This window comes from Oncorhynchus keta, chromosome 35 (genome assembly GCF_023373465.1).
Source record: "Oncorhynchus keta strain PuntledgeMale-10-30-2019 chromosome 35, Oket_V2, whole genome shotgun sequence".
NCBI classification, from domain to species: domain Eukaryota; kingdom Metazoa; phylum Chordata; class Actinopteri; order Salmoniformes; family Salmonidae; genus Oncorhynchus; species Oncorhynchus keta.
In genome coordinates, this window is record NC_068455.1 from 46,147,376 (window position 1) to 46,160,461 (window position 13,086).

Here is a 13,086-nt window from a genome sequence, read left to right on the forward strand (position 1 = left end):
GAGAAGGAGAGAAAAGAAATACACACGCAGGATACACACACAGGATACCTGTATCTGTAACACTAGTGTATACAGGACATGTTTATATCACACAGTATACAGTCATACTCATGCTGAACCAAAGATAAACATCTATGGATGTGCTTCTATCTAACGATGTTCACTGATGCAACAAGAAACACCTCAGTTAACAGACTTTACAGCTATGAGGTCATGTTTTGTGTCTTCCGCCACAGCATGTCGTTGTGTAAAGCGTCCAGCCAGCCAGGACCCCTGAGAGGTGATTGAATGATAGGCTGATAGATTCACTCTGGCTTGGGGCTTTTTTGTACAATAACCCATGGCGAGAAACCATTTGAAACTGATAGAGCACTCCAAAAGAGAGATTGTCAGTTACCTAAGCCACAGGGACATCTCTGTTTCTCTGCTGGTGGCCATCCTCTCGGGAGGGAACAATGAATTTATGGATGGATGGATATAGGTAGGGAACGAAGGAAAGAGGAAGGGAGTGTGCACCACCTCTGTTCAATTGTCTGTCTGAGTGATACTTTTATGAATGGTTTATTATTGTAATAACAGCAGATTGTTTGAAAATCTATAGGTGCATGCTAACCTTCCCTGGAAAACAGCAATTTGACTTTGTGGATTATGCAATACCTTACAGAGAAGGGATTGTTTCCGTGTGCGCTACAAATTAAATTATTTCTGAAGCAGTTGCCTGTTGCCTTTGTGTTCACTTCCAACAATAATTTGTATAGCCCGTGTGTCTCACCGTTAATTATAAACTGTCACAGATGGGTTTAAACTTTACAGAATAGCTCACTTTTGAAAACATACTTCTCATTTTGATCTTCATACTCCTCCTGCTCCTCATCTTCTGCACTTCTACATGGGGTACATCTCAATACTCGAAAGCAGCTTCCTCTACTTATCTGCTTTCCTTGATCCAAACTGACCGAGTGCAACAATGGAGCTCCAGCCATATTGCTTTCATCCTGTATTTTCAGATCAGTGCTTGAAAGAGAAGGCAAGGGGAAGGAGGCCACTCAAGACTTGAGATGCAGCCATTTTGTTTATGATTCATGACACAGTTCGCCCATAGTAGCTACATGCCGTGAATTGACTGTATATCATCTTCCTTTAGATACGGGGTGCCCCGGCAACAGGAAGTCATGTGACCACCCGCAGCCTGAGGATAACCCGGATTTCACATGGAGCGTGGTGGCGGCAGAGAACCCTTGGGAAGAGGGGAACGGGAGGAGGGAGAAGAAAGGAGGAAGTACACAGGGCTGGGAGGAAGGTAAGAATGAAGGTATCGCAACTCCGAAACAGGGGAAGTACCTTCTACATCATTTTCTCTTTCATTCAGCAACTTTAAAATGATACAGAAGTACAGTGTCCATATTAGGCCAGCCTCAGTCTCAGCAGAACTTACTGGATACTGTACATTGTATTTCATACAGAGGTGACAACCAACACTCATACCTAAGATTATTTTCAGAATTGCTGTGTGCTTGTTCAGGAATCACTCTTTGGAAAAGCTGCTTTTGTGTTTGTTTTTACAACCTTGGTTCAACAAAGACATTTGGTTACGGTGGTGCAACAGGAATAGAGGTTTTCAATGTTAGAATACTACACTAGGAGAACACAAAAGGACAACACGGAACAAGGCTGAAGGTAACCAGAGATGCTTTTAACTGGGTGAAACCTTCAGGTAGAATATTACACGACATGCATGAAAACTTAGACTCAATTCCAGAGTGTTATTGATATACAGTGCATTCGGAAAGTATGCAGACCACTTGACTTTTTTGTTACGTTACAGCCTTATTCTGAAATGGATGAAATAGTTTTTTTTCCCTTCATCAATCTACAAACAATACCCCATAATGGCAAAGCAAAAACTGAAATATGACATATGACAGTATTTAGACCATTTACTCTTTACTTTGTTGAAGCACCATTGGCAGTGATTACAGCTTTGAGTCTTAAATAATTGGGTATGGAGCTACAAGCTTGGCAACTCCTGTATTTGGGGAGTTTCTTCCATTTCTTCCCTGCAGATCCTCTCAAGCTGTCAGATTGGATGGGGAGCGTTGCTTCATAGCTATTTTCAGGTCTCTTCAGAGATGCTAGATCGGGTTCGAGTCCGGCCTCTGGCAGGCCACTCAAGGTCTTTCAGAGACTTGTCCCGAAACCATTTCTGAGTTGTCTTGGCTGCGTGCTTAAGGTCACTGTCCTGTTGGAAGGTGAACCTTCACCCCAGTCTGAGGTCCTGAGTGCTCTGGAGCAGGTTTTCATCAAGGATCGCTCTGTATTTTTCTCCGTTCCTGACTAGTCTCCCAGTTCCTTCCGCTGAAAAACATCACCACCGCATGATGCTGCCAGCACCATGCTTCACCGTATGGATAGTGGCAGGTTTCCTCCAGAGTTTAATCTTGGTTTCATAACACCATAGAATATTGTTTATCATCGTCTGAGAGTCCTTTAGGTACCCTTTGGCAAACTCGAAGTGGGCTGTCATGTACCTTTTACTGAGGAGTGGATTCGGTCTGGCCACTCTACCATAAAGGCCTGATTGGTGGAGTGCTGCAGAGATGGTTGTCCTTCTGGAATGAACTCTGGAGCTCTGTTAGGTTGACCATCAGGTTCTTGGTCACCTCCCTGACTAAGGCCCTTCTCCCCCGATAGCTCAGTTTAGCCAGGCGGCCAGCTCTAGGAAGAGTCTTGGTGGTTACAAACTTCTTCAATTGAACCTCTCTGGGATATGTGGAATGGTAGCGTCCCACTTGGCCAAAAGCCAGAGAAAATGCAGAAAAATGCAGAAAAATCTAACTTTCATGAAGTCACACATGTAAGATACCAAATTAAAGCCACACGTGTTGTGAATCCAGCCAACATGTCAGATTTTAAAAAGGCTTTTCGGCAAAAGCAAACAATGCTATTATCTGAGGATAGCACCTCCGTAAACAAAAGAGAGAAAACATATTTCAACCCTGCAGGCTAGACACAAAACGCAGAAATACAAATATAAATCATGCCTTACCTTTGACGAGCTTCTTCTGTTGGCACTCCAATATGTCCCATAAACATCTCAAATGGTCCTTTTGTTCTATTAATTCCGTAGATATATATCCAAAATATCCATTTATTTGGAGCGTTTGTTCCAGAAAACATTGGTTCCAACTTGTGCAACGTAACTACAAAATATCTCAAAGTTACCTGTAAACTTTGCCAAAACTACTTTTGTAATACAACTTTAGGTATTTTTGTAAGTAAATAATCGATAAAATTGAAGATGGGATGATCTGTGTTCAATAAAGGAAGAAAACAAATTGACGCTAGCTTTCTGGTCACTCGCCTCTATCAAACAGTACACATGAAGTGACCCTCGTTTTGAACAGGGCTACTTCTTCATTACACAAAGGAAAAACCTCAACCAGTTTCTAAAGACTGGTGACATCCAGTGGAAGCTGTAGGAACTGCAAGCAAGTCCCTTAGAAATCTGGATTCCCAATGAAAGCTCATTGAAAAAAAGAGTGACTTCAAATTTTTTAAAAATCTGAATGGTTTGTCCTCTAGGTGTCGCCTGTTACATACGTTCTGTTATACTCACAATCATGATTCAAACAGTTTTAGAAATGTAAGAGTGTTTTCTATCCAAATCTACTAATACTATGCATATCTTATCTTCTGGGGATGAGTAAGCAGGCAGTTGAATTTGGGCATGCTTTTCATCCAAAATTCCAAATGCTGCCTACTATCCTGGAGAAGTTTTAAGAATTATGGAATGCTTCAGAAATATTTTGGTACCCTTCCTCAGATCTGTGCCTTGACACAATTCTGTCTTTGAGCTCTACGGACAATTCCTTCGATGTCATGGCTTGTTTTTTGCTCTGACATGCACTGTCAACTGTGGGACCTTATATAGACAGGTGTGTGCCTTTCCAAATCATACCCAACCATTTGAATGTACCACTAGTGGACTCCAACCAAGTTGTAGAAACATCTCAATGATGATCAATGGAAACATGATGCACCTTAGCTCAATTTCGAGTCTCATAGCAAATACTTGTGTAAATGAGCTATTTCTGTTTTTTGCGAAACATTCTTAACCTGTTTTCAGGTTAAGGACATTTTTATTTATTTAATCAATTTAAGAATAAGGCTGTAACTTAACAAAACGTGGAAAAAGTCAAGGGGTCTGAATACTTTCTGAATGCACTGTATCTCCAAGGAGACCATTCATGGTAGTAGTCTGTATAATTTCAAACTTGAGTACAAAAGCACCACTATTCCCAAGCCTCAGTCATGTTCTTAGCATAGCTTTGCGTTTGTAAGAGGAGAAAACTCATCTCCAGAGATGATGGTGAGAATGAAGGGTGTGCCCACTTCCTTACATGTTCTAATGATATTTACCATGTCCCCTCAAGCATCCTAAATGATGGGTTGAGATTAAAAAAGGCCACGTTAATCCATAAAGTATAGAGAGGGAGACGCTCTACAAAGCCTCAGTCAGTCAATGCAATTCAGTTACATCTCTTTGAATTGCCACACTCGCCTGATAATTCCGTAAAGTCCGTAAAGTCTTTGAAATTGCAAGGTAATGATACCAACAATGGAAACAACCCAAACAAACGTAATGACAAAGTGATCAAAGATGATATCTCGTATATTAACAGCAGATACTTTCTGATTTTGTTTAGCCACAGTGGACTATAAAGTCAGACATAATACATTTAGTTTTGGTAAAATACTGAAGCCACAACAGCATGTGGTCGGATAGGAAACCTAATAATTAATTCTCACTGAAATAATTGTAGCACCTGCCTCAAAGACAGTTGAACGTAGGGCTTGTGCCCAATGCAGGAATTTTAAATTGTAATAATACACAAATAAATTACACGAGGGTGATCAAATTAACGTGATCTGACTTTAAAGCCACAGGCGGCTCAACAGTTACCTGTTCAGGCCCTCTCTGCCTCTCGCACCACTTGCACTTCCACCACTTGCAACCTGGCAGCGGCAATCAATGTCATCTACACGTGGGTAACAAAAAAAGGAGTGCACCATACATGGCTGAAGGTAAAATAAGCACAAAGGAAATGTGCATAATCACCTCAACCCTTCAGATCAGGCAAATGCGGTGGGCGTGCTTTGAATGATTAGCCGCTGTCTCAGTACATTCCACCGGCGCCTGCAATTTATAGGGATGGAAATAAGGGCTGAAAAGTTGGATGAATATGATCCTGGGAAATGCACAAGCTATTTCTCTCTTTCGTTATTCTATGGTAAAGTTAAACTTCGAGGCTGTCGCACTACATTGGGAACCTGCGATACTGGCTAGCTGCTTTTAGGTGAGAATAACAGGTGACCTATCACACAAGCATTGATAAAGCAGGGGGGTGGTTTTTGGGACAATTGCTTTGGCATACATAGACTCACTTCTATATCTAGCTCTAATAGTACGGACAACCCACTTTAAGACAGCACATGTCTTAGACCTACTTAAACTACCTAGAGGTTCACCAAAGACTTACTGACTTGGCACATGCAAAGCCTACACGTAATTGAAGCATATGTTGATTTGCTTTGCCCTGGTGTAAGTACTCTTAAACAACATCTAATTCCACTCAGGGTGGGACTCTTTATCCACATCAGCAGGGCTTAGCATAGCATGCTAAGTGACTGCACTGCATCCCACTCTCCCCCCATGGTGATGAACAGGCATATTAGAGCGGCTAATGACAATAGCTTGGGGCACTGATGTCTTTGGCCAGGCGATTAGCATAGAGGGATCATGGGGTAGAATTGTTAATTAAGGCTGTGTGACTGCAAAGGCTGGGTCCAGTGTCAGAGGGCACCAGGAAGTGTTTGTCCACCGTGGCAATAGGAGACATTGGCACAAATCATAGCAAGGCTGGAGGTGACAGTGGGAAAATCTGCATAGCCGGTCAACTGAACGAAGCAGCCATCTTTGAGCCCAATATGATTTGTCTCCTCTGAGACATGGCTGGTGTGGCGAATAGCGCAGATTACAAATGAATCACCTCTGTTAAGGTCCAGAGATTTAGAAGAAATCAAGCTTGATGAAAAATACAATTATTTTCAAAGCGCTTGGCTTCTCTCGCAACCCCTCGATCCGAGAGGGCCATTCTCAATTCCAGATGTCTACCCCCCACTGCCACTGCAGAGGATTTGTGTGAATATGATTACACATAGATTTTCGTTCACACACGCCAAGGTGAAAAGGCATCAGCTGGCCTAGAGGGGCACCGGCAGGGGGGAGATATCCAGTAGGCTGCTTGTTTGCCATGGCCATTGATTTGTTTTTTAGCGACAGAGTGCCCCATAGCCAGCTTTGTTGTTTTGCGATTCAAAGTGTCATCTGGAGTTTGAATGGGGGCAGGAGCACAGTGTGTGACTCCTCAACCTTGCTACGACAAAGAGGAAGATATACAGAGAGAGAACTAGAGATAGAGGGGGGAGGAAGGAAGCCGAGATGGGTGCATCTATAACAAAACATTTCTCTTTTCCTCCACCTGCTGTTGCTGTTTTACTGTTTACCTTGAGGGCAGAACCAAGGAGATAATCAAGGAATAATCAAACCGCACCCCTGATGATGTCCTCAGGCATTGTGAGTTTTTTTTCAATACAAAGTGCCTCAAATATCAGATCACGAGTATTGTGAAAATGTAGCATGTGAACGTTGAAGGGGTCTTTTCTTGGGAAACAATTATCCTGGACTCATTGAAGCTGTCGTAGTATGGATACTGTGCTAGTGTAAACAGGTTAGATCAGGTATCGGGTGTAGGTTGGATTTGGGTTAGGGATGAGACACATTATTGTTATGGTGTAGGTTAGGATTGAAGTTGAGATGCCTGCCTTGCCTACCAGACACATGCGCGTGCACGCACACAAGCACACACACACACACGTACAGACACACACGCACACACACACACACACACACACACACACACACACACACACACACACACACACACACACACACACACACACACACACACACACACACACACACACACACACACACACACACACACACACACACACATTCTTGTTTGCATGCAGGCCTTTGCATCTTTAAAAATGTAATAACTTTACCTGCCAATGCAGTGACATTGTCAAGCATTACTTCATAGGCCAGACACACACTCACTTCTTCTGTTTGTGACACATAGTTGCAAGCAAATAGATTGACTTAGCTTGTACTATTGGGAGATAATAAATTATTTAGTGAAGCAATTATCTTCAAAGGGAAAAGCAGGTCGTCAGGGAGTACATAGAGCGGAGGGAAGATGATGCAGCAGCATTATCTCAAAGGCTAAATTTGGGGGATGTAGTTTTCTATTACATTGATTTTTACTAGCTCTTGTTTTTTTCTCACAGACGCCAGAAACCATTCCTCTGAAGTCTAAATAAGAAACATCCAAAGTTCAAGTGAAGGTTGACGGTATCTGTGGCATATGATAAAACTAACTCAAAGTTACACAGCTCCTGCATTGCTTTCATAACCGTCCATTCAAATGGGTCTCTAGAGTACACTGCCCAATTAGATTCCAGACGAGCTCGTGTTGATATTGGCACCACTCTCACTCAGGCTGGTAATTAATGTACAAACGATGTATTCATTTATTTACTTGTACTTGGTTTTTTTTTACCGAATGTTGTATTTCCTCATCCATATAATGAATTTAGAGGGCAAACTGTTTTGGTCGGGCAGAGATTTGGCTCCCCCTGTTGAACCCTTGGTGACCCTTCCCCTGAGAGGACCTCTCATTACAACAGCTATCTAACTGGCTCAATCAAAATAACTCTGTCATTCCCTTTATTTAATGTACCTTTATGACTGATATCGGCACGGTTAAGGTTGTTCTAAACAATCACAACTGTATGAATTCTTAGTTATTGTTATGATGCTGTCACTGTGGTTGATCCCCGCTACACTGTTTTTCAAACCTGGTCCTACAGACCCGCATTGTGTGTAGACTTTTGTTCTAGCACAGCTCACACATACAGTGGGGCAAAAAAGTATTTAGTCAACCACCAGTTGTGCAAGTTCTCCCACTTAAAAAGATGAGAGAGGCCTGTAATTTTCATCATAGGTACACTTCAACTATGAGAGACAAACTGAGAGAACAAAATCCAGAAAATCACATTGTAGGATTTTTTATGAATTTATTTGCAAATTATGGTGGAAAAAAAGTATTTGGTCAATAACAAACAAGCAAGATTTCTGGCTCTCAAAGACTTGTAACTTCTTCTTTAAGAGGCTTCTCAGACTTACAGAAAACGTTTGACCTCTGTCATTGCCAACAAAGGGTATATAACAAAGTATTGAGATAAACTTTTGTTATTGACCAAATACTAATTTTCCACCATCATTTGCAAATAAATTCATAAAAAATCCTACAATGTGATTTTCTGGATTTATTTTTATAATTTTGTCTGTCTGTTATAAAAGCCATTGCAAGCCTTGTTGAGATAATTTTTTTAAATATATATTTTTTTGTTACACCCTTTTTACACCCTTTTTACATACCAATTTCATGGTATCCAATTGTGAGTAATTACTATCTTGTCTCATCGCTACAACTTCCGTACGGGCTCGGGAGAGACATCCTCCATAACACAACCCAACCGTGCCGCACTGCTTCTTAACACAGCGCACATCCAACCCGGAAGCCAGACGCACCAATGTGTCGGAGGAAACACCGTGCACCTGGCGACCTTGGTTAGCGTGCACTGCGCCCGGCCCGCAATGAGACAAGGATATCCCTACCGGCCAAGCCCTCCCTAACCCGGACGATGCTAGGCCAATTGTGCTTCGCCCCACGGACCTCCCGGTAGCACAGCTAGCACTGCGATGCAGTGCCCTAGGCCACTGCGCCACCCGGGAGGACCTCCTTGTTGAGATTCTATGTACACTGTGCCTACTGATCGAGGTCATCTGTCTGAAGTGATTTTCTCTCGGAAAGTAGAGGGGCAGCAAAAAGCATTGCTGGGCTGGCAAGAGAGATGACAATTGGTGTTGAGGGGGTATCTAGCTACTGGCAAAGGGGGATTGTTGTTTTGGGATCTTGGCTGGCACATGGCTGGCACTACACTCATCTTCATCTGCTGCTTTGTCAGCCAAGAGTTGAGTGGCATAGTTGTGTTTGCAGTCACTTTATTTGTACACCAGGATGAGAAAGTAAAAGAAAATGTGTCACTGAGTGGAAAGAATTGGTTGAGTCATATTCTACACTCAAAGGCCTCGAGGTTAGAGAGTAACCTTGCTTGAATCATATTGTACATTGTGAGTCTTCATATTACATACTGTACATTCAAAGACCTAGTGAGGTGGCGGTAGCCATTTAGGAGGGTTGTTGGTTGGAATTCCAAGCTGCTCGGAAAAATCTGGTTGTATTTAAGACGACAACTGGAGGGTTCCTGGCATTAATATCCCAGGTGCAACCTACTGCCGTTGTGCCCTTGAGCAAGGCACATAACCTCTAAAACTGCTCCAGGAATGCAGTTATGCGCTGCGGATGATCATTTGCTGCTCTCAACCCATCATGCATGTAATGCGTTGGGATGGGTAATGTGGCAGCAATTACATTTCTGTGAAAATATCTATCCTATTTAAGCCTAGGTCTGAGAAATGGACATTTGAATAAATATCACACAAACAGTCTAAATATCCACTAACAGTGCTTTTTAATGTATTAGTCTGGGAAGTGGCCAAAGTCAAATGCTAAAGTATTTTACATAATTAAAAGATTTGCAGGCCAAGACAAGCATTTGCAAGAGTGTGAAATACAAAAACATTTAATTTTGGCATGAATGTTGTCACAGATTGATGAGAAAGATTGGCCTAATTTGGTCTGATATTGACTATTGTAGAATCTCTCATTGCTATGTCACTATGACCAGAACAAATGCAGCTGACCATGGACGTTTGGGTAATCAATTAACTCCACTCACAGAGTCCAAATGACTGCTTTGGTGGGGTAGGAGGGAACTAGTGGGGGTTAACACCTCGCACCCTGTTGTAAATCACAGAGAGAAGATTCAAGTTCCCCTCCCTAAATTCACCAGAGGAATTCCCTCCCCAAATTCACCCGATGAATGTGACTTTGTTTCACAGACTTTTCCCGCTAAAACTCTTAACATGTTCTAAAGCAAATACTGGAAAAATATTTCGAACATAGAATGTGGGGAATTGTCAGAGGCGGTCTAAAGAACACTAATGTCATAGTGTGTGTTATTTTGTGATGCCATTACAAATCTTATAAAAGGAAATACTGTAACATGGAAAGTATACATACTACATGCACAAAGTTTCCATCCTGCTATGAAAAATTATGAACGTGTTTTTGTTAAGAGAGGGATGTGATTTTAGAAAATATAAGAGGAAATTGTTTCTATACTGGTGCCCAGTATGTAGTCACCATCCCTTGAGTGAGGTCAGAGAGCGTGTCAGCCTGTCAGAACAGCCCCTTTGAACGAACTGTATAAAATAATGGGTTAAGAATTAACGTATAAGACCAGAGAGACATAGATCTGCAGCTCACGTTTAAAGTGGTTTGAATTCTGAATCTCAACACGAGGTAGAGACAATAAAGTCACCTCCCGATCAATCACTGGCACTACACGACAAGTTACCAGATACCGGACGACTGCAGAGGAGAACAACAGAGAACCCCCTTTCCAAGGCAGTCCGGTTAGGAGAGACACACGGCAAACAAAGGCATTTTCACGTAAATACATTTGAAGTCGGAAGTTTACATACACCTCAGCCAAATAAATGTAATCTCAGTTTTTCACAATTCCTGACATTTAATCCAAGTAAAAATTCCCTGTTTTAGGTCAGTTAGGATCACCACTTTATTTTTCAGAATGTGAAATGTCAGAATAATAGTAGAGAGAATGAATTATTTGAGCTTTTATTTCTTTCATCACATTCCCAGTGGGTCAGAAGTTTACATACAATCAATTAGTACTTTGTAGCATTGCCTTTAAATTGTTTAACTTGGGTCAAACGTTTCAGGTAGCCTTCCACAAGCTTCCCACAATAAGTTGGGTGAATTTTGTCCCATTCCTCCTGAAAGAGCTGGTGTAACTGAATCAGGTATGTACTGTAGACCTCCTTGCTCGCATGCACATGTTCAGTTCAGCCCACAAATGTTCTATGGGACTGAGATCAGGGTTTTGTGATGGCCAATCCAATACCTTGACTCTGTTGTCCTTAAGCCATTTTGCCACAACTTTGGAAGAATGGTTGGGGTCATTGTCCATTTGGAAGAAAATGTGTGACCAGACTGCCATCTCCCAGGTTTATTTCTGCCTCTGCTCTGTGAGATTATGTCTGAGTTGATCGATGGTGCTCCAGCCACACTAAGAACAAATGACCCCTAGCCGCCGACTATTTCCCCCCAGAAAGTGCTCCTATTTGGGCAAATAATTAAGAGGTATTTCTTTGGATGGGAGGCAATTTGTTTTGCTTTGCCGTTCACCACTAGCTCGCCCTTGCATTTCGGTGAAGCGCCGGCCATCATCCTCATCAACCTCCACTTTCTATTTTCATGACCTGATGGGGCGGGCAGGAACAGGACATGGAAACTAGTGCCGGTTGACCCAGTATCTCCATGCCAACATGCTTGAATACATGGCAGTGTGTGGTGAGGATGGCCACATTGCTACATTCTCTGCGATGAAAGTAAAACCAACCTCTCCATTCACCAGAAAACAGGTGATGAAAGAGAGAATGTAACAGGTGGATTTACTTGGTTGAGGGGAATTCTGGCTAAAATTGTGCCAGTTTCCCAGACATATTATCAGAACTAGTCCGGGACTAAAAATCACTGTCAATGGAGTGTTTACATTCTCAATTGAAATCCAAAAAATTTCAAAAAAATTCTAAAGATTCTCAATTCAAATCCAGGACTATGTTTAATCCGTGTCCAGGAAACCGGTCCTTAAAGTCTATATTAAAACCTCTGATGACATAGTGTACCATGACAAGACAGTGGCAAACCCTATTAGCGCATGTTGACATGCATAATCATTCACTCTATAAATGTTTAAAGGGCTGCATTTGGAACTTACTCCCTCCTATTTGGAATGGGAACATCTGTGCTAATGGCAACTACACACAGATGGGTGATATGATTCGTTTGTGGGGCTAAACATTAAGTGACCCACCATAGACCCCAATCAAGCTTTGCTCTTTTCCCCAGATGTGTACATGTTCAGCAAGGGTATATAGGCTCACTCACAGTGGGGTTGGGGTCAATTCCATTTCAATTCAGTCCATTCAGAAAGTAAACTGAGATTCCAATTCTTATTGAAAAGAAATGACAAAAATGAGTGGCAATGGAATTGACCCCAACCATGATTCACAGAGCAGAGCGTCTGCTAAATGACTTAAATGTAAATGTAAATGTAAGAGCTGTACTTCCCACACTCTTGAGCTATGCCTCAGAGAGAGATAGACATGCTTGTATTCAAAAGCTTTAGACACCAGAAGACTTTTCTCTCCAACCTTTTCAACCCTTTAGAATCAACAAACCTTTTTACGATCCACCACTAATGAGAAAATATAGATTAGTTATTTAAAGCATTCACCTTTAATCTACCCCAAAGCAATGGAGGACTGGAGAAACCAGATACCATAGACACCTGGTTGCTGTTGAAAGCCTCTAGCTCCTAATGCACTGATCAACCTTGAGGGCTTTAAGCAACAATGAGCTCATTCACTCACTCGTTTTCCACAGCAATGTCAACTCTAGCCTAACTCTTTCCCTGCATTATACAACGTTTTCAATAATATATATCCTGCCGCCATGCGTTTTGTCTGAATTATCAATTACCCAATTACCTGTGCTCCCTGGGTATGGGAATGTTTCTTCCAACTCATTTCACAATGAATGTCCTTAATTGAACCTTACCTGAAAATGACCTGAAATGATTATCACTCAAGTTACTGTCAGATTTCCATTCATATAACAGAACTGAAAGATACAATTGATATGTAAATGCATCAGGCTTTTTGTTCGGCCAACGATCCCAGTCTGGAAA

The 13,086-nt window shown here is 41.9% G+C and overlaps 1 protein-coding gene across 1 annotated transcript in view; it reads left to right on the forward strand.

The window, feature by feature from the left end:
• LOC118369133 (ALK tyrosine kinase receptor-like) overlaps positions 1-13,086 on the forward strand; it is a 592,945-nt gene that overhangs the window by 243,483 nt on the left and 336,376 nt on the right. The window contains exon 3 of the mRNA XM_035753612.2: positions 1,145-1,300. Within this exon, the coding sequence (XP_035609505.2) occupies positions 1,145-1,300 (156 nt within the window). The remainder of the gene's footprint in view (positions 1-1,144; positions 1,301-13,086) is intronic.